The sequence below is a fragment of the Thamnophis sirtalis genome, unplaced genomic scaffold, assembly GCF_051295495.1.
Source record: "Thamnophis sirtalis isolate CommonGarterSnake01/CBP01778 unplaced genomic scaffold, rThaSir2_p1.2 scaffold_6, whole genome shotgun sequence".
Lineage (NCBI taxonomy): Eukaryota > Metazoa > Chordata > Lepidosauria > Squamata > Natricidae > Thamnophis > Thamnophis sirtalis.
The window spans coordinates 117,979,649-118,007,031 of NW_028261386.1; the positions used below are offsets into that span (position 1 = coordinate 117,979,649).

At 36.0% G+C, this 27,383-nt stretch overlaps 1 protein-coding gene across 7 annotated transcripts in view; it reads left to right on the top strand.

The window, feature by feature from the left end:
- The first annotated feature begins 1,074 nt into the window (after window positions 1–1,074).
- CEP162 (centrosomal protein 162) overlaps window positions 1,075–27,383 on the top strand; it is a 42,071-nt gene continuing 15,762 nt past the window's right edge. For 4 of the 7 annotated variants that reach the window (XR_015697085.1, XR_015697084.1, XM_014055117.2 and 1 more), the window contains exons 1-17: window positions 1,075–1,154; window positions 5,307–5,416; window positions 6,960–7,083; window positions 9,247–9,369; window positions 10,697–10,846; window positions 11,415–11,601; window positions 12,460–12,527; window positions 13,531–13,613; window positions 15,059–15,086; window positions 16,067–16,186; window positions 17,428–17,613; window positions 19,931–20,012; window positions 22,087–22,354; window positions 23,174–23,429; window positions 23,999–24,135; window positions 26,456–26,680; window positions 27,175–27,312. Coding sequence is in view for 5 of the 7 variants with exons in the window: in XM_014055117.2 (XP_013910592.2) it covers window positions 5,357–5,416; window positions 6,960–7,083; window positions 9,247–9,369; window positions 10,697–10,846; window positions 11,415–11,601; window positions 12,460–12,527; window positions 13,531–13,613; window positions 15,059–15,086; window positions 16,067–16,186; window positions 17,428–17,613; window positions 19,931–20,012; window positions 22,087–22,354; window positions 23,174–23,429; window positions 23,999–24,135; window positions 26,456–26,680; window positions 27,175–27,312 (2,235 nt within the window). In the remaining 2 variants the exon portion in view is untranslated. The other 3 variants (XM_087718800.1, XM_014055116.2, XM_087718802.1) reach the window with 3 other exon arrangements.

Below are 27,383 nucleotides of genomic sequence, written 5' to 3' on the forward strand. Positions count from 1 at the left end.
ATTCTGGCCCCGAGAGGGAATCATTTAGAGGTCTACATGATGCCCCTCCAGCTTCGATATCGCCATCTTTTCCACACAAACAAAATACTATACAGAGACGACATATTCAGGACAAGGCACAACTTCACAGGTAGTTTAAAAGTCTGTGGAGATTCTCAGTCATCCAGGCCATGGTTGTCCCAAAGGTGCTTTTTCAGGAAGCAACTGGATTTTGTTTTTCTTTGAAGAAACATTTCGCTTCTCATCCAAGAAGCTTCTTCGGTATCAGAAGCCAGTTTCTTGGATGAGAAGCAAAATGTCTTCAAAGAAAAACAAGAAAATCCAGCTGCCTCCTGAAAAAACACCTTTCGGATTCACAGGTAGCTCTTTTTTTTATCACCAAGCAATCTCAAGAGCTTAAAATAAATTCAGTAATCTGAATGGCATCAAGTGGCTGGCCCTAAGGATGGAGAAAGCTGCCCTATCTGGGTCCTGGGCTAGTCCCCAAAACCGGGCTGCCAATATCCGGATGATCGTAAAAAAAGAAGCGGGGAAATTTCGTCTTGGCCATCCACGCCTTTTAAGATCATATAGATTTTTGCAGTCCAGTTTTGGGAACTATCCCAGGATCCAGATAGGGAGGCTTTCTCCGTCCTTAGGGGCAGCCTCTCGATAACGAGCTTCCCAGAGGACTAGCAACTTGCCCTGCCTTTGGCAGGATATACCGCGACGTTTTCTGGGACGCACTGTTGTTGTGCGTCCGAGAGAAGGTAATAATGGGCCTGCCGCCGAAAAGTCGCCGAAGCTCGGAGCCATTTTTCCCCTTCAATGGAAAACTATCAAGGCGCAAAATCCGCAGACTGAAGCAAAACCCACTTCAATGCCTTCCTTCGCCGCCGCCCAATCAAATCCCTTCCCGCCTTTTTAGATAACGCGTTCTGTTTGCGTCACGTGACCACGGGGAGACGGAAAAGTAGACTTTTTTTTTCCATAAGCCTTCTCCGTATCTACATCACCGTCACGTAACCTATGACGGCACTGAGCGCCGGCTTTTTGCGCTACGGCGGCCGCACGGGTTCAGTTGGTTGCCTAGGTAACACTCCCCCCTCCGCCGATGCCCGGAACTTTCTTCAGTCTAACGGATTGTCCCTTGGCCGATTCTTCCTCCTCCGCAGGTGAACTTAGTCGGCGCCCCTGACCTCCTTCCCCTCACTGCCTCCTGAAGGGGGCGGCTGGCGCAGCAACTGCGCGGGGCCGGAGCGGCGTGGCTCTACGTCCCCTCAGCCCTCGGTAGGAAGGCCTGCAGAGGGGTTGATCGAGGGGTAATTAATTCCCTGCTAGTTGCGATTCCCGCTTTCGCGATACTATATTCGGCTTCGCTTCCAGATTCCGCTCCCCCCCCCCCATTGATATTCGCCTAGATGCTCCAAGAAGAAATGGGCGCGCAGGAGGCGTATGCATAGCATAAGCCGGGGGGGGGGGGTAGCAGAGAGAGAGAGGAGACCCTCCAATTCTTTTTTGTTGTTAGTTGCGAAGTCGTGTCCAACCCATCACGACCCCATGGACAACGTTCCTCCAGGCCTTCCTGCCCTCTACCACCCCCCGGAGTCCGTTTAAGCTCAGGCTGACTGTTTCAGTGACTCCATCCAGCCACCTCATTCTCTGTCGTCCCCTTCTTCTTTTGCCCTCAATCTTTCCCAGCATTAGCCTCTTCTCTAGCGAGTCCTTCCTTCTCAATAGGTGGCCAAAGTATTTGAGTTTCATTATAGGATCTGGCCTTCTGAGCAGCCAGGGTTGATCTCCTCTAGGACTGACCGGTTTGATGGCCTTGCAGTCCAAGGGACTCGCAGGAGTCTTCTCCAGCACCATAGTTCAAAGGCCTCAATTCTTTGGCACTCAGCTTTTCTTATGGTCCAACTTACACAGCCATACATTGCAACTGGGAAAACCATAGCCTTGACTATACGCACTTTAGTTGGCAAGGTGAGGTCTCTGCTTTTTTAATATGCTGTCTAGATTTGACATAGCTTTCCTCCCCAGGAGCAAGTGTTTTTTTAATTTCTTGGCTGTAGTCCCCATCTGCATTGATCTTGGAGCCCAGGAAAATAAAATCTGTCACTACCTCCATTTCTTCACCATCTACTTGCCAGGAATTCTTTACTATCCCTTAAAGATCACCCATATTTTGCCACCCTGTCTGATCAGAGAGAGCCTTTTATCAGGCTTACCATAAAGTCAACCAAAAAGTGATCTGAAATTGTCTGCTCATCCTTATCTTGCATGTCTTGCCTTGGGTTTTAAGCATCCCCTGTTGAATGGATTTCCTGCGTGGAGGAAACAAAAGGGTTAATTAAAGGGTTAATTAAAGTCTTTTGAAAGGCTTTCTTAAAAGCCTTTGAGGTTTATAGGCTGAAAGACAGTGAATGTTTCAGTACAGGTAGTCTTCGACTCACAATAGTTCATTTAGTGACCGTTCAAAGTATACAACGGCATTGAAAAGAGTGGCTTGTGACCATTTTTCACACAACAAGCATTGTAGCGTCCCATCGTCACGCAATGGATATTCGGAAACTTGACAACCAAGTCATAATTATGACACTTTGCAGCGTCCCTTGGTCAGGTTATCTCCTTTTGCAACCTTCTGACAAACAAAATCAATGGGGAAGACCAATTCACTTAACAGCCGTGTGACTAATTTAACTGCAGTGTGATTCACTTAACAAATGTGGCAAGGAAAATCGTAAAATGGAGCAAAACCCATTTAACAAATTTCTCACTTAGCAACATAAATTTTGGGCTCAATTGTGATCATAAGTTGAGGACTACCTATATTACCTATTGAGTTTGGTGACTAGCAGAGTATTTTCATAATGGACCAACAGTCTAATCTCATGGTAGTGGTTTTCACTGAAAATGCTAAAATGCAAGAAAGACACATTGATGAGTTCTGAAAGAATCTGTCTAAACTGGTAGAAAATAGGAAAGACAGAAAATGTCATCCAAACTCTGCTTATTTAATACTGCTGGGTTCTATGAGTCTTGCTCCTTGCTGTATTTAAATTGCAATCAGACATAGATAAATTTGAAGTTTGTAAATGTAATGAGGCTGATAGATGTAGTGATTGAAGTATTGGAGACCTTGGGAGATCCAGGCTGTATATCACAGCCATAAGCATACTGGGTGACTTTGAGCCAGTTATTCCCTCTTAAATCCAATCTATCTCATAAGGGGATGATAAGTGGGGCAAAATACTAGGAGGAAGCACTGTATATGCTGCCTTGAGCTCCTTTACAGTATAAAAGACAAGATCTAATGAAATTGATTAAAATGTAGTCTTACTCCATTCGAGTTTGACTCCTGGCATTCAGTCATGTTTTCTTTCCAACAATATGAAACTGTACCATTTTCCTAGTGTAGCCTAGTGTTTCCTGATCCAAGTGCTGTACTAATCAGGCCTGATCTTGCTTAACTGTTCCATGCAGAAGATTAAATTAGGTACAGTTGTTGGATACATTATGACATAAAGATCACAGAATTAGTATGTCAGAATATGAGTTAGTTGGGTGTTAGGGATTACTAAGAAAATAATGGAATATAAATAATTTTGAAATTGGTTGCTATACCTAAAGAGCTTAAAACATTTATTTATATTAGAAATTATTCCGCAAACACTTTCTTTTTCATTAACAATACACATTGATGGATTTTAAATTATTTCAACAAAGTCTTGTAATGTGGCTGTCCACTTGTGTTGAATCAAGAATATAGAATTGGATCATTGTCTGGTTAGCATGAGTCAATAATATTTTTATTTAAATTTGGTGTAAAAATATTATTGATGTCTGTATGAACATTGCATATTTAAAAATAAAGAGAGACAAACAGCTTAATATTTTGAAATAATGGTATTTAGAAATCAGCATAACAAATGTTTTTAAAATATGTATTGAATTAATAGTTTTCTGGTTATAATTAGTTTTGAAAGTTTATTTGAGTCCATTAGTATGCTTTAGTGAGTAATATTAATAAAACACATGTCCTCATCGCAAGGACTGTATAGTCCATCTCAAAACTAAAGCCTTTGTGAACTGGTATTAATGTAATGGTTGTGTCTCTTGCATAAATGCTTATAAGTAAACAGATGGAATCCAGTGCTTTCTTCATCAGGTGGTGATAGAAAGGATACAGATATCACTTCACCCTACAGCCATATTCCCACCACCGTTTTGAAAGTGTCTCAAAATACAGAACAGCTTTGGATGAGAAATGGGGAGGGGCTACCGCAGAAGAAAGTCTATTCTGTTACTACAGAATTAGAATGTAGGAATCATTCTATTCATAACTACCCCAAAACTGATTTGAAGGCACTTTTCAATTAATATTGAATATATAACATATTATAAAAAATGGCTATCTACATCTATAGGGCAGTATATGGCTTAGCGGTTAAGATGCTGGGTTTATCAGCTGGAAAACCAACAGCCTTACAAGCCTGTACAGATAGTCTTTGACTTAACAACAGTTCATTGAGTGACCCTTCAAAGTTATATCAGCCCTGAAAAAAGTGATTTATGTTAATTTTTCACACAATCTTTGAAGCATCCCCATGATCATGTGATCAAAATTCAGATGCTTAGCGACTGGTTCATACTTATAACTATTATAACTTATAACCCAGGGTCATATGATCACCTTTTGCAACCTTCTGAAAAGCCTGATTCACTTAACAACCAGGTTACTAACTTATCAGTGATTCACTTAACAACTGGGGCAAGAAAGGTCGTAAAATGGGGCAAAACTCATTTAACAAACATTGCACTTAAGGACAAAAAATTTGGGCTCAATTGTGATCGTAAGTCAAGGTCTACCTGTATATTGTTGTATAACAATATACAAAATTGCTATCTACAGCTACACAGAATACAAAAACAATTGCTAACTATCTACCATATGTGGTTATGTGGAAGAAGAAGAAGAGTAAGCAAAGATGAATAGTAAGCATTATTAATAGATGAATTGAGAACTATAGTGGAAGCACCATCAGTGCAAAATGCCATATCATGCATGTGAACAAAGTACCAATTTAAATTAGGATGTTTCTTTGGAGGTTGTTGAAACAGTCATAGTTTAATCTAAGAGTGTTTTAAACTTATATGGATTTTGCATTCCTTGCCACAGCGTAACAAGAACTTAAATTTGGTGATGCATTTGGAAAAATGTATAGTCCACCCTCATTATAGGCCAAGTTAAGTGTTATAATGTAAGTATAGAAAGTAATAAATTTAAAATCTGCCCACAATAATTATATGCTCCTTTTTCATTTCAGGATCAGTTGACCACTCCAGTGACTTGGGAAGTTGAACTCTATTGCTAACTATGGCTCACCGGTTTTCAATTAAAGATCTAGATGAAAAGTTTGAGCAGTTTTTAAAAGAGGTACAGATATATTTTTATTTGTCTGTTTTCAATGTAACAGTAGAATATTGTGCCCTTTTCTATAATATTGTTAAATGTCTTATCCTGACATCAATTCATATTTATATTAATTTATATTAAAGCAAGGCTATCTGGAACTGGGCTGCACAAGCAAGGAAAGCTTCATCTGCACAAGTGCAAGATATAGGTAGCATGTAAAACCATGCCCCCCCTCCCCCCGGGGCCCTGGTGCCCAAAAGGTTGGTACCACTACTCTAGAGAACCCCAAGCAGTGCTGTATTAGGCATTTGTCAATTTCTAGTATGCCTTTGATTCTCTCTTCAGACAAATCTTGCAGGATAAGCTGAAGGCCTCCATTACATATACCCTTGCTCCTATATATTCATACAGTACATGCGAACAAAAAGTTATTATAAAAGTTCAACCATTGTGCCATATAATCTCCAGTGCTTTTTTATAATCTATTATATAATAGCGTGTGTGTGTGTGTGTGTAATAAATTATCAATTATCAGGATTTATGCAAGCTTTGAAATGGCTTGTTTTGATTAGTAATTGTTTTCATTAGTAAGTGAAAAAATTCACTTACATTAAGGATTAATTTGACCTGGCCATTTGTGTCTTCACTTTGAAAAAAATCTCCCAGGTTCTGCTACAAGCACTAAACAAAACAGATCAGAGTACCACTTTTAATATCAAAGTGTGTTTCAAATTAGATTGGCTGCTACTTTGGTTCTTCCAGTATTGGCAAAGAAGAACATAATAATTAAACTGCATGGTTTATCAGAAGAATTATTTTCATAATTCGTATGAGTGAATTCACTTTCACTAAAGTAAAAGGATCTACAAATACATTTGTGTTGTTCTGTGGACATTAATCTTCATGACGTAAACATAGAGATCTTTAAGGATTCAATAAGGATATTATGTGCTCTTTAGGAACTCTAGTGATTGGAAAGTCTGAAAATTGGCATACATAACTCTAAAATGAGGACAGTGTTAATTTGATGAACATGACAAAATCTAAGCAGAAATTAAAATATGTTGCCCCAAAATGTTGAATTTCCACAGATATAATCGAATAATTTTCAGTTATAATACCCTTTCTACCCTGCAAATTTTATCTCCTGTGCTCCCAGACTGTTATACATGAACTGTATTCTAGAAAATCTGTACAGATGTTTTCTTGCATCTTTTTTTCCAATTTAAAAAAAAAGGCTTGAAGAAGAACCACACATTGCTGGAATTTAAAATGATCGAAAATAGAATCTGGAAAATAATCAGAGATGAATCTGTAGTATAATTACTGTTGGACGAATAGCTAGTAGCATCGTATAAATACTACACTTCATCATACAAATGTGACCTGCTCGTCCAACAATTTATTACAGACATGTTCAGTGCAAAATTTTATTTTAAGAACTGCTATATTTTAAGCACAGAGTTAACCTTCTTTGAAATCAGTAACAGTTTAAACATGCTTAAACATGGCTGGCTCATAAAAATGAAGCAGTAAATAAATAGTAGCCTCTCTTTTTATTCAGTCTCTTTCAGATGATTCACTTGGAAATGAACAAAATCAAAATGTTATTTCTGAATCGGTTGAGCAGTCTAAAAATAAAAAGCCTCCTGTGCCATGGTGGATAATAGAAGATGATTCAGATGATGGTATGGTACTGAAATTTAGTCTGTGTAACAACTCTGCCACAAGGTGTCAGTGAATCACTTTTGTACTGTTATTTGTGTCTATATATACATGACTGTGTGTAAATTTTGGGCGAGTACTTGTCTCTCTTGCCTAGCCTGGGAATTAGGATACATAACAACTCATACTAAACCTGCATGTAAATTACCTCCAATGAGCATGATTTCAATCTGAAGCGGATTGATTCAAGCTGAATTTTATTCCTATGTATAGAGATGGGGTGTTTATGTGTGTATATGAGAAGGAGACAGAGGAGAGAAAATGAAATAGAAATTGTAGGACTATTTTTTTTAATGAGGTGCTTAACAGTGTTAAGCATAATGTCTTTTTCTGAGTTTGGGTAGCTGTTTCAGGAATTGCTTGAAGCTGTATTGTGCTATATTCTACCTATATTTTTTGCTAATCATTTAATAAACTGATTATATGAGCAACTATAAATAAGTTCATTCTTTTTATAACATTTCAAAGCACTGTGGTATTGTCTCCATATTTACATAAACAAATAAGATTCAGAAGTAGATATTGGAAGTCAAATTTACATTCTTAATCATATATATTAGAGATCAAGTACCATTCCAAATAAATATTCAAGGGATTGTATTGTTAAGGTTTTTCATATGTTCAGTGAGAAATTAATTATTAAACTGTAACGCACATTGTACAGGAACAGAACATTATTTCCAACTAAATACCCAAATATTTGGATCTGGCAAATTTCCTCATTTGTTCATATGACACTGTCGTATAAATAATGTAGTTTGGGATTTTTATATAACATTGTACTTTAATCATAAATCATTTATTCTGTTGCCTGTCCTCTAATGAAACTTAGTTGAAAGAAGCAACGTGAAGATCAATATACTTTCTGAAATGGGTGATAATAAAATAATAAGATTACTATTGGATAAAATTTTGTAGATAGTAGTAAAGCTTAATGAACTGTAAAGTATTTCAGTTTTGTGAAGAGTTAAGTTTGCAATGAAAATTCCTAATTCAGTGCCCTGTTTTTAATATAAAACATTTGTAAAGAAAAAAAAAACTATTATAATATTTATAGCTCTTAAGCTACCATTTCAAAACAGATACTTTGAAGTATTCTTTCTGATGAAAAGTACAAGAAAAAAAATATTTAGCAATGAGATGATAAAAGCAAATTCAGTTATTTAGCCTTATTTTTAGTAAGCGGGATCTAGATTTGCAATTCTGCAAATGGAAGGATTCTCCAATCACAATAAGCAGAGAGATTATTTTTTACCAAATGTCCTTTCCCGTATAAGTCCAGACATTTTAGGAGAGCAGGGGACTAGAGTGGAAAAGATAAATCATTACACTTATGCCAGTGGGAGCAGGAGTTACCTCATCAGTTTTTGGAATCCCATTACGTAAGTTTATACAATTTTAGATTGTTAATAAGTATGTGATTTGCAAATTTGAGGTTTTCAATGTTACATTAATTCAATTATAGCTATTAAGGTTTTGGGACTACATAGTCTAAGAATCAGAATGCTTGTTTAATGTTAATGCTTCTGGGATTTTTTGCAGAAGACATTATTATTATGATTATTATTATTATTGAAATGTGATACTTTTCTTGCAATAATTTCAAAAATAGAAAGGTAATATATAAGCTGTGTATAATTCAAAATAGATTGTTTATCTTGAAATATCTGTTAAAGCATTACCTCAGTTATAAGAGAAAGTAAACCATCCAGAAATGCAGTCAAATGAAATAATGCTTAGAAGTAGAAATTATTATTTTTGTTATTTTATTGTTACTTGAGAAAAGTTAGATTTGCGACATTTAACTTTAAATGCAACTCTAAATAAAACAAACAAAACCATCTACATACATGCTTGCTAGCGCGTTGCAATTTCTCTCCTTCGATTTAGCAGTGTTTTCTACAGTTTGAGGAAATTATCTCATATATTATTAATTAGAGCAAATGATTAGAGCCCTTGGGTGCTATTATTTTTAAATGAAAATCTTTTCTGTTTCCAAACTTTCATACCTGGCATGTCTAGAAATCAACACTATCTGTACTATGCTTTTTTTTATTCTTGGTGGTTTGATTTTACTTTTCACTCACTGTTGCAATCTTTTCTGTTATTTTCTTGAATTTCCAAAGTTCCAAAAAAGAGCAAGTTTATCAAAAGTTTATCAAAAGGGAATGAGAAGAAACTTATGCAAAGAACAGATGCAGTGGCTGAAGATTGTGAAAAGAGGGTATCATTTTCAGATAATGAGCCTGGTACTGGATTTCCTGTTTATAAATGCCAATGTTTGATGTTAGCTATGATGTGTTGTGACTCAAAATTAATTTATTTTTAGTAACTATGCTTTTACTTTGTTACTAATTTTTCTGATCAAGTAAGTGTGAGTTGTTGCCAATTATAATCTCAAGTGGAGTGAACTTGCTAAAATGAGGGTGCAAATTTGCATATATATAAGATTAATTAATATGTCATCTAGAAGCAGAATTGAAAATATTTTTTAATCTGAAACTCTATTGAATTGCTACGAATCAGGGTATTTAATTCTATTTACTCCTGTACTGCCTTTTAGGTGAGTCTTTTCTAAAACTTAAGCACCAGTCAGTAAAGAGCTAGGTGGAAAGTTCCTGTGTTTTTATGAAATATTTAATTCTGTAAATTGGTTTTGAATCAAGCCATGTAATAAGCCATTGTTAAAAGACTTTCCAATATGAATTAAGTTAATGTTTAAATGCACCATTTTGAAAAATTACAAAAATCCTGCTGTGATTCAAATTAAGGTAATGACAAGCATATGAGATATTTGATTTCTTCATGGGCAGTCAGTCAAATAAGAGCTCATATTGTGAAGGCTACATTTGTAAAACTAGTGCTATAAAGTAGCTGTGTGCATTGTTGGTTCTTCATCTAAATGATTGACCTTCTGTTGCAAAATGTGTTGAGTTCTGTTGAAATATTTTGGTAAATATTCTGTGTAATTTTTAGCAAAATTATATTCTAATTAGATTTATAAAAGTGATTTATTCACTTGTATATTTAGGATTCATGGAGCAGCTAAAGAATTATTCCCTCTGTACTGCAGTTGAATTTGCATTCAGTTCAAAACAATATATATAATGCAACCTTTTAAAAATTTATGTTTTGTAGTAAATCTGTTGTATGGAACTATTTAAATATGAAATATTTTTCAGTAACATAATTTATCCTTAAATACATTACATTTATAAGATAAGTAGATCCTAGGTTCTGTAGTGTGAATCTAGTTTTTTGTTTTTTAAATTATCAATGAAACAAATGAGAACTGGATATTTGATTGTTAACAATAATCTAGAAAATAGGGTCGTCATTTTGTTGTGCTAACAAATTTAATTGCATTAAAATCCAATGTCTTCTGTGGGAAGCATACATTGGTAATATGACTTTTTAGACCAAATGCAATATGTAAACTGTTTTGAAAATGGAGATTTTAAGTAGGCAAAGCACTTGAACCCATCATTCAATGTATTTCTGTGTTTGAGTATAGATTTATCAATATTCATTCCATGCTTCTCCTCTCCCCCCCCCTCCCCCCGGCTATGTTTTAAGGTATACGTGAGACCTGCAATAGCTTTCTGAAATCACGGAAGCTTGCTCCTTCTATTGAGGAAGTAGATGAAGATTTTGGAGAAGACCTCCAGCTCCCGCAGCTTCATGGTGTTTCTGTCTCTTTAAGCAAAGATAGTTTGGAATCAAATGGTAAAAGTGCTTCTGATATTAAAAGTCTCTTTTGTTATACTATATTTTAAGAATTTGCTAACAAATACATTGGACGTATAGACTGCTTATTTTTTTTAAAGTGGTTTTTATGTTGCATAGTTCTGAAGAAATGAAATGGTCACTTCAAAACAATGTTATATATTTATTTTTACCCTGGTGCCACAATTTAAAACGCACTGTGATTGATTCAAGGAGTGTTTTACAACTCAGCTCTAGAAAATACACGGGCTTTATGTTTCTGTACTAGTTGTATAATTGCCCCAGTCCAATGGTTCATTCAAACCATATGAGCTCACAAATCTATCCTGCTATACAGAGACAAAAGCATGTCTCTTTTTTTCTCTTTTTTTCCCCACTGGGAACCAGTCTGCCCACACATTCCTTTGTAGTCTTGAATTTACTTCCTATGTTTAAACAAATGGGAATTTAGAACCATATGCTAATATTCTTGTTTTCTTATTTAAAATGTCTGAATGTCATTTGGCAATTACAGTACTAAGGTATAAACTCATATGGTTATCTATATTCTGATTCTTTTATCATTTAGATTCAGTTGTTGCTTTGGGACCCAGTGAGAATATTTTGGGAGATGGATTGGATACTTTGGAAGAAGAAGAAGAAAAGGAGAAGTTTTTTGCTGACCTTGAGAAAGGCGCATGCTCTACCATCGACTACTCAAAATTAAATAAGGAACTAGATTCTAATAATTCTGAAATCCTGCCAACATTTTTATGGTAAAGTAAACAAATTTAACAATGGTAGTTATATGTTGAATTGCAGTAGTTTGGAAATATAACAAACGTGAAAACAAATTGTGCTAAATAAATATTCATACTGTATGGTAGCATTGAAAAGTAGGGTGGAAGCTATAGAGTAGAAAGTGACACCTTATGGATAACAAAGTGAAAGTGAGATTGGAAATGGGAAACAAGCAGGTATTTATGGATAGACTAGAAAAATGCCTTACTATTTGTGATTCTGTTCATTTATGAAAATGTTCCCCTCACAATGTTAACATAAATAAGACATAAATATATTGAAAAAAATCCAACCCTCCTGACTTTTTGTAAGAGCCTAAAGACCTTGCTCTGCCAGCTACTTTTTATGATTAGAGTTACCCTGTGGTAAGATGGGGGCCAATAAAAGGAATAAATAAATAAATGTTCAGTGGCCATCTGTATTTTTACAGTATTTTTCTTAGGTCCAAACTAGGATTAATGCAGATACAATCTAGGAGTAATTGTAATTGAATACTAGACTAGACTGAGATTTATTAGCAAAGGAATTTTCACTATTAAATACTTCAGGGACTAAAATATTTTTCAATTGTATATCTATAAATATAATTAAAGCAAAATTGGTGGTTATAGCTTCTTCTTTTTCTTTTAAATACAGATTCTGTATCTTAAAATCTTTTTTTGACATGGATATTCACAGACTACTTCTGCCCATTCTGCTTGCCTTTAGTTGCTTAGGAAAAATTTGGGGGTGGTTGAAAGGAATATTTTTGCTGTTAGAACAGCATAGCATTAGAATGAATAGCCTCAATCAAGTGAAGAGAAAAATATTTTGTCATTCCTAATATTTTGCAGCAACCAGCTTCAAGTGAAAGAGATAAAAGAAGAAAATGACAGTGAATGTATGAGTCATGAAAAATTTGGTAATTTCAAACAATTTGCTTAGTAACCTACGTTTAATGACTATTTACTTACATGGTATTAATTTCCAAAGGATGTTGTCAATTTATTATTTCATCGTACAGATCTATGAAAGGCAGTCATGAGATATTATATTAATTTAAACGGCAGGTCCTCATAAGTCAAAAGTTACATAAGACAAATAAGAAAATATTATTGCCATTAGGCCATTGAGTCTGATTCAGAGAATCTGTTACATTGCAACAGAATGTGAAGACTTTATGCAACGAGTGATTGTAGAATAGGTTTGGGGTTTTTTTTCCCAGTATCTGCATATATACTTTAAGTCAGAACTGGACACAGTTTGAATAGAAAGAATGTCTTAATGCTTGCTTGCACCATTACAATTCAGTGAGAAACAGCACATTTCTGTTACTCCTGTAACATTATTCAATTTCTAAGCACAATTACGTAGCTGGCTATTCTGCTGGAACAGGGGTGTCAAGCTCACGTCATTATGGCAGTGACACGTGACACTTTTTCAGGACTTTCCCCCACTTCGCTAAACTGGGCGTGGCCAGAATTTGGTGTATCCGGCCCACAGGGAGAGACTTTAACAACCCTGTGCTGGAAGAAGAACATAACTGTTCCAATAAAAGGATGAAATAGATCCGTGATGGCGAATCTATGGCACACAGACCATTCTTCCAGGCATAGCCCATTGCTCTTCTGGGTTCTGGTGTGCACATGCGCGCCGAACAGCTGGTCTTCATACACACGGGAGCGCCAGAAACCATGGAAGCTCAGCTTCCCAGTGCGCACATGTGCATCAGGGAACTGCTCTTCCGGTTTCCGGCACGTTCACACTGGGGAGCTGTTCTTCCGGTTTCCAGTGGTCTCCCGCGCGCACGCTCTCGTTTGTTTAAAGGTTCGCCAACACTGAAATAGATCCTTGGGAAGGAAAATAGCAGTGTTTCTCTTATTTCTTTTGAAGAACTAAACACAGACTTTCCTCCGAACATTCAGGTGATTATAGTGAGGATTTTGAGGAAAATTCAGAGTGTAATGAAGACAACAAAGCTGAACAGGTGATCACGTCTGAAGCTACTGTGAGCATTTGTGATAAGTACAATCACTTCCTATTTTAAGGGTTTTAAATTTTGTGGTTTCAATGTTTTATCTGACTCTGGGCTTACCTAGTTATTTACAGTGCTGTCTAAAACTTGCTTTTTGAGATGTAGGGACCACTGAGCTCAGTGGACTATGCATCCAGGTGAGCAGTCATGAGATGTTATGCCCTGAAACCCCAAATGTTCAAAGATAGAAATGTGCCCTACAGTTGATTTTTAGTGCATTTACTGGCTTTGCTCCTGATGATACATATAGCTTGTAACATTTCATAGCTGGCATCTAATTATGTTCAGAGCTCTTCAGGCAATTTATACTTCTGGAGTCGTCAAAAAGATAGATTACCACTACAAAGCAAAACTATCGGAAGGATAAAAGAACAATAAGGGCTCAGCATCAATGCCAAAATCATATGATATGATTAAAGATCTTGATGCCAAACATAACTCTCTTGAGACATACATACTGTTTTTAATATATTTTTAAAACAGATTTGGAAATCACAGGATCCTATAATGGTAGAGCAAGGAATATTATTTCCAAGGGCATATGTTCCTGATTTAATAAAAGCTGAATCAGGATTCTTATATTTAAATTATATAATAATGATATTATCAATCTGTACAACATTAAAAATTATGTATGAAACATCTAAAAAATGAACAAATGGGTGTGTATAGGATTGCAAATAAATAATATATTCTAATCCAATAGTATAAAATAGTACCATCTTAAGTTTCCTTGTATTCCTAGCTATCTTTTCTGATTTGTATTTTCATGTGTACTCTGATGTATATCCAGTGTAGATGAAGCATTCTGTTCAGTAAAAGGGCTGGTTTAAAAGTACTGAACATATTAATCAGTTTTCTTCACCAAAATCATTCAAGGGATAGCAATAGCACTTAAACCTATATACCACTCAATTGTGCTTTGCAGCATTCTCTGATTGGTTTGCAAGTGTCAGCACACTACCCCCAAACAATCTGGCTCCTCATTTTACCAACTTTGGAAGGATGGAACACTGAGTCAACCTTGAACCAATACTGCAGTCTAATCATTGCACCAACATGACTCTTAATCTTTTGGCTACTGGAAATCAGTACATATTAGAATTCTTATGACCAGAACAGAATTTGGAGGAGAAAGGCACAATGATTGGAATGATTTGCACATGCATTAAATGCAAATAATACTTAAAAGTATTAAGATTTTGATTTTTTTTTAACTAGTAGTGTGTAGCTTTTGACTTGATGCTACTTAAATTTTATGTAAGTGAAATATTTTATGTAAGTGAAAAACATCAAAACATCAAAATTTTAAGTTGTAAAATGGTAAATTATTTCAAGAAAGTTTCCTATTTCATATTCAAAATATTTTTTTACAAGAATGAGATTTATATATATATGTATATTATTTTATTTTCTAGGAGGAAGGGACAGGCATGCTGGCCAAAGGTATCAGATTCATATAATGTGAAATTATATAGTATAAAATGAGTTGGATCTTTCTGAATTTGAGAGATAAATAATCAAACATAACAGGCCCATTACCTTTAATTCTACTTATCATAGTGCTGGCTTTCCCATGAAATAAAACCAATCATTAGTAGTAGTAGTAGTAGTAGTAGTAGTAGTAGTAGTAGTAGTAGTAGTAGTATTCCTGAATTTTATTAGAAAAGATTACAGGAATACTTTGATGTCAACAGTACTCATATCAGTCACCGTAACTAGAAAACGAAAGATTTACAGATTTGTATTATACAACTAACTTTGTCTTCAAAGACTGGTCAAAAATAAAAATGGCAACGAACAATTGACATCAACATTTATTTTTTTTAAATTTTGGAAATAATATAAAGTTTAAAATAATAAAAATGTATGAATATATATTGGAATTGTATACTTTAAAATTAGAGGCAAGATTCAGTACAGCACCCATTAGTCTCACTACAAAAGAAAAGCATACTACATACTGGGAAAAAGTGCTTTCCCTTTGTATGTATGCTTACTTAAGAAGTCCCATTGAGTGACACAGCTTTCTACCTAATTAGAATACTTGATATTGCAGTCTTTTCCCCAACCACCTCCTGCAAGCATGAGGAATGGTTAGATCCTATTGTTGCATAAGCAAGAACCGTTGTTTGTATTTTAACATTTTGTTGCATATAATTTATGATTGTGAATGATTTATCATTTTATACATAATTTTACATCTTTTTCATTTTCTTATTTAAAGCGTTTTATATTTTAATATATTTATTAAATATTTACTGTGTTATCTTAAAGTTTCTTATCTAAACGATTTTTAGAATGTCTATATATTTAACTTTACTGCATGTTGCCCATTCCAGTGTTACAGATTGAGTGTAAGGTTGGCATTACCTTTTCTTCATCTACACTAATGTAGAGAAGATACAATTCTTCTTTCTTTGTAGTTCTTCTGGATTCCCAAGAGTCAGTTTTAGAAACTCCTAAAGCCAATGAACAACAAGATGCAGCTGTGGTAGAACAACATACAGCTCGAGAAATTACTGCAGAAGAAATGACTGGAACAGGTAAGGCTACTTTTTGTTTGTTAATTATTCCTTCTATTGATCATGCTCTAAACCAGGGGTGTCAAACTCAAAGCCTGCAGGCTGGATCCAGCCCACGGTGCTTAAATCTGGCCCGTGGGGCTGGCATGGAAATAATAAAGGACTGGCCCGCAGTGCCTCTGGCAGCCAAAATGGGATACGGGGTCCCATGTGGCCCTCCCACACCCCGTTTTCGACCTGGACATCCTGCTGGCCAAAATGGGGCATGGGGGCATGTGCACGTTCCCCCACCCCGTTTTGGTTGGCAGGAGGCATCCATTCCATCTCGCCACCCCCAGCAAGCCCGCAAAGAACTACAATGCTGATACAGTCCTCGAAGAAATCCAGTTTGACACCCCTGCTCTGAACTGATGTGAGGCAGGAGTAGTCTGTCTCATTCCATTTGGACTTATTAAAATTACTTTACTGTAATTACTGTAAGTATCCATCTAAGCAAAACAAAACTTCCCACTGACTTTCCATTGATTTTAGTGGCAGAAAACCCAGTATTTAAAATCAAAGGGCCTTAAAGTATGCAACCGTAGCTTAAATACTGTGTTGCTTTTTTTCCACATGATCAAGCAGACTACCTCTAGCCCTATATTCTGAATCTAGTTTTGAGAAGAAAGAAAATTCAAGAAAAAGCACGGGATGCTATTTTTCTGTTCTTTGTCTTACTAGCTAATGAATTTAAGTTATAGTACTGTCTGTAAAATATAATTTACATTTTTTACATTAGTGCTTACTGGTTGGTTAGAATCTGCTGCTACAATCTGACCTAATTACATTTCAATCCTAAATGTATTTATTGGAAATAATCCTATTGAACGTGATGAAACTCATTACTAGATACGTTTGGATTTGAATCTCAGCAGAAGATGCTTTATAATAAAAATATATATGGGATTGCAATGAAAGGGTCCAACAGCCTGTTGCCATGGACAAAACTGCCTTTGTCAGGAGTTCCTAACAATGGAAAGAATCAGGGATTTCCCTTTCCCTTTGCTCACTCATAAAATCTGCTCTGAGCCTGAAAAATCCTGAGCTGAATTGAGTGCCTGCAATGGGTTAAAAGTCCTGTTGTTGCCTGATCAAGCTTTGGCCCTGTGTGACATTGGAATTTTGCTAGTGTCACACTAGGTTACTAGTGCTGTTATTTTACTGCTTTCTTCCTCATAAATACTTTATTTTCATCTGGAAACATTTCATTTTTCTCCTTACAGGTATTTCCAGTGGGAGAACAAACAGTGACCTTGAAGCCTTGCAGCAAGCTTACCGTCATGTTGAACAGTCTTTAGGAGCTACAGATGAGCAGAATGATGAGAAAATGGAAGTGGAAGAGAGCTTAGTCAATGACACTTCACAAAATAAAGAAAGCTGCCCCCAAAATACTTCCATTACTAATTCTGGTAAATTCTGGTACTTCCCAAGATTGTTTGCACTTAAATAAAACATGTTCCGATCGCTGGACTGTGTTCTCAATCATGGTCCCCTCCAAAGAAGATATAAATAGCTCCTTCCATGATAATACTAAAATTTCCATTGCCATTGCTGCTTCTGCTTTATCTCTGATGCCATCACTGTTTGCGTCAGAGAAAGTGCCGAACCCACTTCTGTGAATTGCAATCCCACGTGACTGCATCATGTCGCTGATTTCCAAAATTGTGCTAATGAAGCTAATTACATGACTTTCCTATCAGACTATCATTTTTCTAGGAGGGCAGTCAATTATTTCACGGGAAAGAGATTTGTGTCATTGAGTCTGACTCCTACAATTGTAGTTTTATTATTCATGCCCAAAGCCAATATTATAGGGTTTCCCCACCCTTTTAAGGTCTCTGTGAATAGGATGGCAATTCATGTTCTTATATTGTAGCCATTGTGCAGATTGTTTCTTTCATAGATAATAGACATTTCATGAAATGTCTTTCATGAAGTTTCTCAAAGAAGAAACATGTTCTACTTGTAGAATGCAAAAGGTTTTACAAATTTGACTGAAACTGAAAGAGGGAAATGTTTTCCTTTAGTGTTTTTTTTAAATATATCAAAGGAAGTATAACATACTCTGTTGGTAAGAAAATTAAATTTCTGTATAAAGTTCAAGACATTGAAAAAACAGAACTAAACAGTGGCAGTTCATTCATGCCCTTCCATCTTTAGTAAGTCACCTTTTGAATTTTGTGATTGTATTAGCACCAATCTAGAAGTCACTTAAAGATAGATGTAATACTGTAATGCAGACCAGCATAATTGTTGGTGTAGTTTTCTAGCATATGGAAACGCTTTAGAAGCCCAGTCTAGACATCCGAGGAAATCTATTATATTGAAAGCTACACTTTGTATCTTGATTGCTTATCCTGGTTGACTATCTGATTATTGTAAGTTCTTTCCTCAGTTTTCAGGATATTTATTTGACATCCAAACAAAATGAGTAATTCCTTAGTTAGCCAGCGGATTTATAATCTTAATGGCTGCTCAGTTATTCAGTGTGATCTGATGTTGGCCTAGCATTCCAATAAATTATACATTTGGTTGATCTCTTAAATAGAGCTAACAATATAAAACTAATGTGCTATAGTGATTAAAATATTGAAACCTGCAATGCACAGAAACTCACTATGTGATTTGTGACCAGTCATTGTTTCTCAACTCAACTTATCATGCAAGGTTGTTACTGTAGGAAAAATAGGCTATACCACTTTAAGAGCTGTGTTGGTGCAGTGGTTAGAATGCAGTTTTGCAGACTAAATCATTGCTAACTCCAGGAGTTCGATCCTGACCTGCTCAAGGTTGACTCAGCCTTCCATCCTTCCGAGGTGGGTAAAATGAGGGCCCAGGTTGTTGGGGGCAATATGCTAACTCTGTAAACCACTTAGAGAGAGCTGTAAAGCACTGTGAAGCAGTATATAAGTCTAAGTGCTATTGCTATAAGACCCTGAATAAAAGATATTATATGATTGTTAACATATGGCATATTATTGTTAATTAAATATATAATTTCAGTCTAATACCATTCAGTAGCATTCTTCACTAACCAAATCAACAATCACTAAAAAGTCATAATTTAGAGAATTACTTCAAATTTGTTATTATTTATTAAGTTTCTATCCTCCCTTTCCTCCAGGAGCACAAAATGACACTTTTGAAAGCTATAATTGTATTCTCACAGTTATGAGGAAGCTTGAGCGCAGAAGTAACAATTTCCCTAAATCACCCATTATACTGTGTGGCTGAAATTTGATCTCACTGTTTCATGCCTAGTATTTGGGCTTTGCAAAATAGTAAAGAATAGGAAGGCTGCTGTAGAAAATAAATATATGAAAGATTGAAGTAAACTATGGTTATAAAAAAATTAAGCTTCAGTAGGTTGTAATTGGGAAGTCACAAATTATCTCAAAGAAGAAAAGCTGAAAGTAATGCTTGTTTTTAGTTTAGTTTAGTTTAGTATTCCTACTGTGTAGATAGCCAATGTCTCCTAGAAATGTACAATAAAATGTAAAACCAAAGCTATTCAAAACAGTTTAAAATCAATGGCTAATACACTGCATTAATCACTGTAGAATGTAATTAGATGGACAAAACAACCCAATCCCAATATAATCAGATATAGTTTATGCCAATCTTTTAGTAATTTCTGACCAAAAAATGAAATTTCATTCAGATTTTATTTGAAAATACTTTTGCTGCAGAAGTAATAATAAGTGTCTTGTTTTTCCTTCTATCTAGATTTGCCCACTATAGAAGAACTGATGAAACCTATCAGAGCAGATTCATCTTTTGTCAGGGGATTTGAATTAGAGCCTATTAGGTATTCATTCTGGAAAATGTGTGACATGGCCAATGACATTTTTCATATCTTTTTTCTTTAACCCTTTTTAAAATGAATATATTACTACTGTAGTGTTAGTAGGATATCATTTGCTCCTTGAGTATATTATTCATAAGATTTAAATATACCTTTGCTGCTAACATCTGTTTAATCAATAATTGGAGCGAAGAATTGAAGCTGAAAGCTTTCAACCTTAAAATGGTATCTGTTTGCTCAGTCCTATTGCTGGCAGAATTAAGTTCAGGTAGTCCTTGATTTACGACCACAATTGAGCTCTAAATTTCCATTGCTAAGCAAGATGGTTAATTGAGTTGTGCTCCATTTGCCACAACCTTTCTTGAAACAATTGGGAGATGAATCATTGCTGTTTAGTAGCATGGTTATTATGTGAATTTGACTTTCCATTGATTTTGCTTATCCAAAGTTGCAAAAGGTGATCACATGATCCTAGAGCACTGCAACCATAAATACAAGCCAGTAGGGTCCTGTGCTGTCCTGCTCTCTCTCTCTCTCACACACACACACACACCACAGGTGTAAGGAATCTCTCTTAATGCTTCCGAGCCTGAATTGGTATTCCCCAGTAATTCCCTGTGCTGGCACCAGCTCAAACAAGCTACTCAAATGAAGCCAACACTAGTCCTCAAGGCAAAGGCAAATCCAGTGCACTAGGCAAAAGCAAGTGCCCAAGGCAAAGGCAAATTTCAAGACAAAGGCAAGTCCGCTAGAAAAAGCAAGTCCACAAGACAAAGGCAAATCCACAAGAGGGATTTCCCCATAGGGAAAGGAAAGGCCACAAAGCAAGTCAGGGCAAGGCCACAGCTAAAGAGGCACGAACCAAAGTTCAGGGCAAGAATACACAGCAAAAAAAGGAAAACGTTGTTCCCAGTATCATTTCACTCCCCTTGCTGAGCTAAAAGCTTCCTGGTGCAGCTCATCAACAGGGGCGAGGCTACCTCCCGGCGAGTAGCCTGGCACCTTCTTTGTGCCTGCCTCCTCTCAGCCCTACATGCTCTCAGACCTGGAGGAGGAGGTAGTTCTTTATTTTCACTGACCAGCTACAGCTGTGTGCCCTCTCCACCCAAGGCCTCTGGGCTTTCCAGCTGCAGCTTAGCCTCTCCTGTCCCTAGCTCAGCCAGCAGCTCATCTGGTCGCTCTCCTGTGCTTAACCCCTACATTCCTGCCTCATAGCCCTCAGCTGCCAACTCATCTTGCTCTGAACTAGCATATGGGGATGCATCCAGGGGAGTCATAACAGGTCCAAATTTTGTGACCATGAGATTCTGCAATGGTCATAAGTGTAAAAAACAGTCCTAAATCATTTCTTTCAGTGCCATTAGAACTTCAGATGGACATTAAACAAATGGTTGTAAGTTGAGGACTACCTGTAAAATAGAAGAGTTAAGATATGTATGGGAAAGAATCCCCACAAGCAAGATCCCCATATTCAGAAGACAAACCTTGACTGAATTTCAAAGGGGTGCTTATGGACCCTACAATAACTATAACCCTATTATCTAAAACATAACCTATCTTAATAGTGCATGCCCACCAAATCATAAATCTTGAAATCATAAAGCCACATCTGATTACACTTTATCCCTTCCGCCTTCATAAAGTGATCAGCCAACTTAGTTTACTAATTTTTTGTGCCCTCTGCAGGAGACAGAATATTTTTATGAGTGTTGCTTATTTTTCTGGTTTGTTGTATACTAATATATAAAACTAAAATAAATAAATAGGGTTCATTTTTACTGTATTGGGTATAGTTTTTTTTATAGTCAAGGAGTTTTTGAGTATATGGGAAATAACATTTCTCCTTTACTCGACCAAATATGAGATACTTCTTTATAACCACTACAAAGCAATCTGTTGTTAGTCTGTTATTGCTTAATCCTGTCCTGCAGGATCAGGTAATTGTTTTACTGCAGTTTGTGAACAATTATATAAAACTAGTGTGCAATTCAGTATCAAATGTCCATATATTTTTTACTAAGCTATTATTAACAACAAACCTTTTCATATATGGCTTTCTTTCCCTTCCATCTCATAGTCCTGTGAAAGTCACACAAGATCACGCAGATGCATTAATGAAGTCGTCTAATGAAGCCGTGGAATCCCAAAACATTGGCTGTCTTTTAAACCATCCTGGTGAACAAGAAAATACTTCAGTTTTAGAAGTTGCAAATGAAAGTAGCAAAGATAGTCCTCATCTGGAAGTTATCAAGGAGAAATTAGCTAATAAAATTAAACATAATGTTATAAAATTAACCAGCCTCTCAAATTGTCCAACACTTTATCAGGAGAGGAAATCTGGACAGGTGAGCAGCTTTTCCTTGTCATACTTAAGGCAGAAAGAAGCAGGAAAGTAATAAAAGAGTTTTATTCTTCTACAGCTATTTTGGACTTCTATAGTCCAAAATAAGCCATTAAACAAAAGGTAACCTTTCAAAATAAAGGAACCAATCATCAGCAGGACAAATCTATTTCATAATCCCAAAATTTAAAAAATAAGTCTTTGCCTGTCAATAAGAAGCCATCAGTGAAGACTCAAAAACATCTGGCTTAGTAACAGAGTTTAATACTTGGGTGCATATTTTGCTGGTTGAAATCTGATCCTATTCTTCCAACCTATACTCCCTATTTCCTACTTATCTTCCACTTTCCTCATATTTCTTGAAACAGATGATTTCTAGGATTGTGAAATATCTTTCAAGGGACACCTGTTGACCACTATGGTTATGTTACTGCTTAGGCAGCTGACTATCAACTGTTTCCATGAGGAGAGGAATGGAATAGAATAGAATCCCTGCTCTGGCAGGAAACCCTAAACTATTTCAGAAAAATAGTTGTCCAATGTCTTCTTAGAAACTTCCAGTGTTGGAGAATTCACAACTTCTGGAAGCTAGTTGTTCCACTGGTTAATATTAGATATGATGTTTGAGTTGTTTATTTGTGATATAATCAAACTAATATAATTTTGGTAGAATTTATTTGGTAGAATTAGAGTTAAAAGTTTATCTTGCTATTCTATAAAATAATAATTCAGTGATTACATAACCTTATTTTAAATATTGAGCCTTTATTTTACATTCTGAAACCAAACTAGTCAATAACATACATGTATGTTTTGTTTACAGGTGCATCAACCCAACACTTGGAATAAAGAAAATCCAAACTTAGTACCAAATAAACAAGTAATGTATAAGAGCAGTAAAAACACAATGACTATTCATAGAAAGAAACATTTGGCTGGATCACATAGTTCTGTTAGAAGCTCTGGATATGGAAAACCCAATTCTTCGTTAAAGCACTTTCCTACAGTTAACGAGAAGACATTGAAGGAAAGCAACAAAAATCCACTTCTGAAAGTTAAATCTCCTCCAAAGCAAAAAGGTATATTTATAAAACATTTAATATTGATACGATATGATATGATATAGTATGTTAATATATGTATAAAGAAACTATTAAAAGTCACAATAACTGATCTTTTTGGCAAATAATAATTATTCCAAGAAATATATTTATATAAAAAATTATATAGTCCTTATTGCAATTTTTTTTTAAAAAAAAGACATACAGGCAGTCTTCAACTTACGACCACAATTTAACCCACATTTTCTGTTCTTAAATGAAACATTTGTTAAATGAGTTTTGGCCCATTTTAAGATTTTTCCTGCCACAGTTGTTAAGTGAATCACTGAAGTTGATAAGTTAGTAACACGGTTGTTAAGTGAACCTGGCTTCCCCATGAACTTTGCTTGTCACCAAAAGGGATCACATGACCCCAGGACACTGCAACAGTCATAAGTATGAACCAGTTGCCAACTATCTGAATTTTGATCTATAAAGGCAGTAAGTGAAAAATGATCATAAGTCACTAGCTGTTGTAACTTTGTACAGTCACTAATGAACTGTTGTAAGTTGAGAACTACCTGTAATTGATTGTTTTCCTTTCAAAGACACATCAATGACTAAAGTAACTCACACAAAACCCCATTCACTCTCACACAAAAGAAATGATTCTGCTGATGTTGGACAACTATCTCCAGGTGGATTTCTACCAGAGCCTAAAGAAAATGACAGTCAGGGTTACAAGGTTAGTGATACAGCCACTGTTCTTTGACAGGTTTTTTTTTTTAAAGGAGAATGTTCATGTTACAGTGGTAGAGATTAACTTGATTCTGCACCTAATAACGGCAGCAAGACTGTTGGTGGCGGAATACTGGAAGAAGGAAGATTTGCCTACAATTCAAGAATGGACATTGAAAGTTACAAACTTAGCCGAGATGGCTAAAATATCGGCATATCTTAAAGATCACTCAAATGAGAGATATAAACGAGACTGGAAAAAATGGATTGACTATATACAAAATAAATACGGGACCAAGAAATTCCAGTTAGCCTTTGCTTAAGATCAGAAATGATTTAAATTGTTTAAAGTTAGCTCAGCAAGAAGAAGCTAAGATCAATGTAGAGATGTCATTTATTTCTTTATTCTCAATAGATTTTAGACTGTGTTTGTTAAAAATCCATACCGTGTACGGGTTCTGGGAAGTCGAGGGGGAGGGGGGTTGGGGGGAGGGGGAGGGAGGGAGGGGTATACATTAGGCTAGACAAGAATTTGGTGGTAAACTAGAACTATTTTGACACACACAAAAAATAAGATAATGTTCAAGAAATGAAAATGCAGAATAAGAGGAAGGTTTTTCATTTGAAGTATTCTTAATGTCACTCACATACAGCATGTCCTCATTGAGCAACTGTTTGCAGTTACCACGGTGATGAAGAAGTAACTTTATTACCAAGCTTCATTTTTACAACCTTCGCTGTAAAGCAGGAGTTTACTTTTTTGTAAAGCAAAAGAAAGCTGAAGTAAGATAATAAGCACCTTTGTCATTTCACTCAGCGACCACTTGACTTATTGACTGAGTTGCTGGTTCCAATTGTAGTTGCTAAATGAGGACTACCTGTATACGCTCCTCAGATGTGTGAAAGGAAAATCAACACCCAGTTTGGCATTATGCTTATATACAGTGAGCCCAAGCCATAGCACAAAAAGTACATTTTTTTTTGTTTTAAAGAATTCTTGTGATACCACAGACAACTACTACTCAATGGATTTATAATATGTGAATTGGATTCCATTAATGGAACTCATAACTTCAAGGAAAGGCAAAAGGGTAATTTTGACTTTCCTCAATCTGCAGTCCCTCAGTTTACTCAATATCTGTTCTGACCCCCTCCTCTGTCCAGTAATGAAAGCTGAGACAAGCGTAAAATGGAATCTCCTAATAATAACAAGACCAGAATCTCGGTAGCTGAAAGCCAAATAAACAAACAGATAAGGACCTTGGCAGCAAGGCCGACAAACTTTGGCAGCAATTCAGACAAACTCTGGCAGCAATCCAGCCTGCCAAGTTTGTTTCTCTTTAGTCAAAGTGTTGACTTCTGCAAGAAGGGTGTGGCACAAGCAGTCTCTTTTATAGTCTGGAGAGGAGCTTAATGACCATCAGCTGAGCGTAATTACCTCCTGTAATTATGTAGTAGTTCTTGACGCCGAGTAGCCTTTCAACAGCGTGCATCCCGGAACAACTCTCAGTTGGTTTCTGGCTCACTCCCTTGTCTCCTCCCCACTGATCCAAGGCTCAGGCGCCATCTGGTGGCCAACCAGTCTCTCTGCGCCCTGCTCGGAGTCGGAACCCTGTCCAGGGTCCTCCACATCCTCCAGGGCCAACTCATAGGGCCCCTTGCTGTCGGAGTCTGGTGGCAGCTCCAACGGCTCCTGCAACAATACCTTATTTTTGATGCAGAGACAGGATGTGAGGTGATACAGGAGGAGGAGGGGGAGTCTCATTTTGTACATGGTCCTTCTTGCAAACGGGATAGATTGGAATTCCAACATAGGAGGCTTGTCTGAAAAAGAGATACAGTATAGTAATATTGCTTGTCTTATTTATAGCCTTATTTTTTATAAAACAAATTTGGGAAATGTTGAATTACAATTCCCAGCAGCCTAAACCGTTATGACTATTGCTAAAAATTCTGAGGGTTGTGCAGATAGCTGGAGGAATAATAGATTCCCCATCTTTGCTTCGGGGAGCTTAGGCAGCTCTTGTGTTTTCCCATCTTTCTACTTATTCATTTGAATTAAAATTAATGTGGATGCATTCAAATGTTTCCTTGAGCATAGCACTTATTTGTCTCTATTTTAGGTACTTGAATTAATTTGGATAAAACAATGCATTTTCCTAATGAACAGCAGTGTTTTCATTTCTCTCTACAGTATTGGAATATTTTGCAAACTAGAACAGGCTTGGAAAACATTAAACATTTCATTTTTATATGTAAAAAAAATGAAAAGAAAATTAGCAATTGAATTTGATTCTGTACTCCATATTGTATGTATTTGTCGTCAGGTAGCCCCAATTTCCTCGTTTCATAGTGAAAGAGAGCTTTATTTACTAAAAAGAGCGCAGGAAGCAGAGGAAAAATTGACTGTAGCCAATACTGTCATTGAACGTCTGAAAACCACCTCCCTTCAAAGAGAGAAGGAAATGGAGGCAAAGATTCTGGAAATGAAAGTGCAGCAAGATAAGGAACTGTCTCAATTAAGCCAAGAAAATTATGTCCTTCAAACACAGGTACCATCTTATGTTTTTTTTTATATTCTTTATATTCTGTTTAATAAATAGCATCTCTTTTGGTATATTCCATTAAAACAACATTTATCTTACATTTGATAAAAATGTCCATGAAACTACCCAGCTTGCTCATATTTTTGGAGGTGCAACTCAACCATGCAAGATTGTCTTCTTATCCAGTTTTAATGTATTGAAATGTATGTTACTAAACAAGAAAAAAAACTACTATTCAATTCCTAATAGTGACAGAAATATGGGACACTTTTATAAAAGCAGATAAAGCCATATCCAACACATCAGCTACTTGGTGGAAAAGCAGAATATAGATATGATTCTTTGTGTTAATAACATTTCAATAAATGAATGTTATTTACTTGACTAATGATACCTACATTCCGTTTCTCAATTATATACGTATTCAGTTTAGATGTAAAATTACTTTTTTCTCAGCATTTTTATAAGATGCGCTTAATGCTTAGGCATTTTCTTCATAGCTAAATAATATGAAGGACCTAAAAAAAGGAACAATGTGGTCAAATATTCGGGAGAAAAATCCTAACGATGAAGAAACGTTGAAAGAAATCCAAAAAGAAATGCAAAATCAAGAGATTCTTCTCCAAGGATACCACCAGGTAAAGATCATATTGTGACTCTGAGCAATATTGTGATACTGGGCTTTTTGTCCTGCCTACCAAATGTGTTA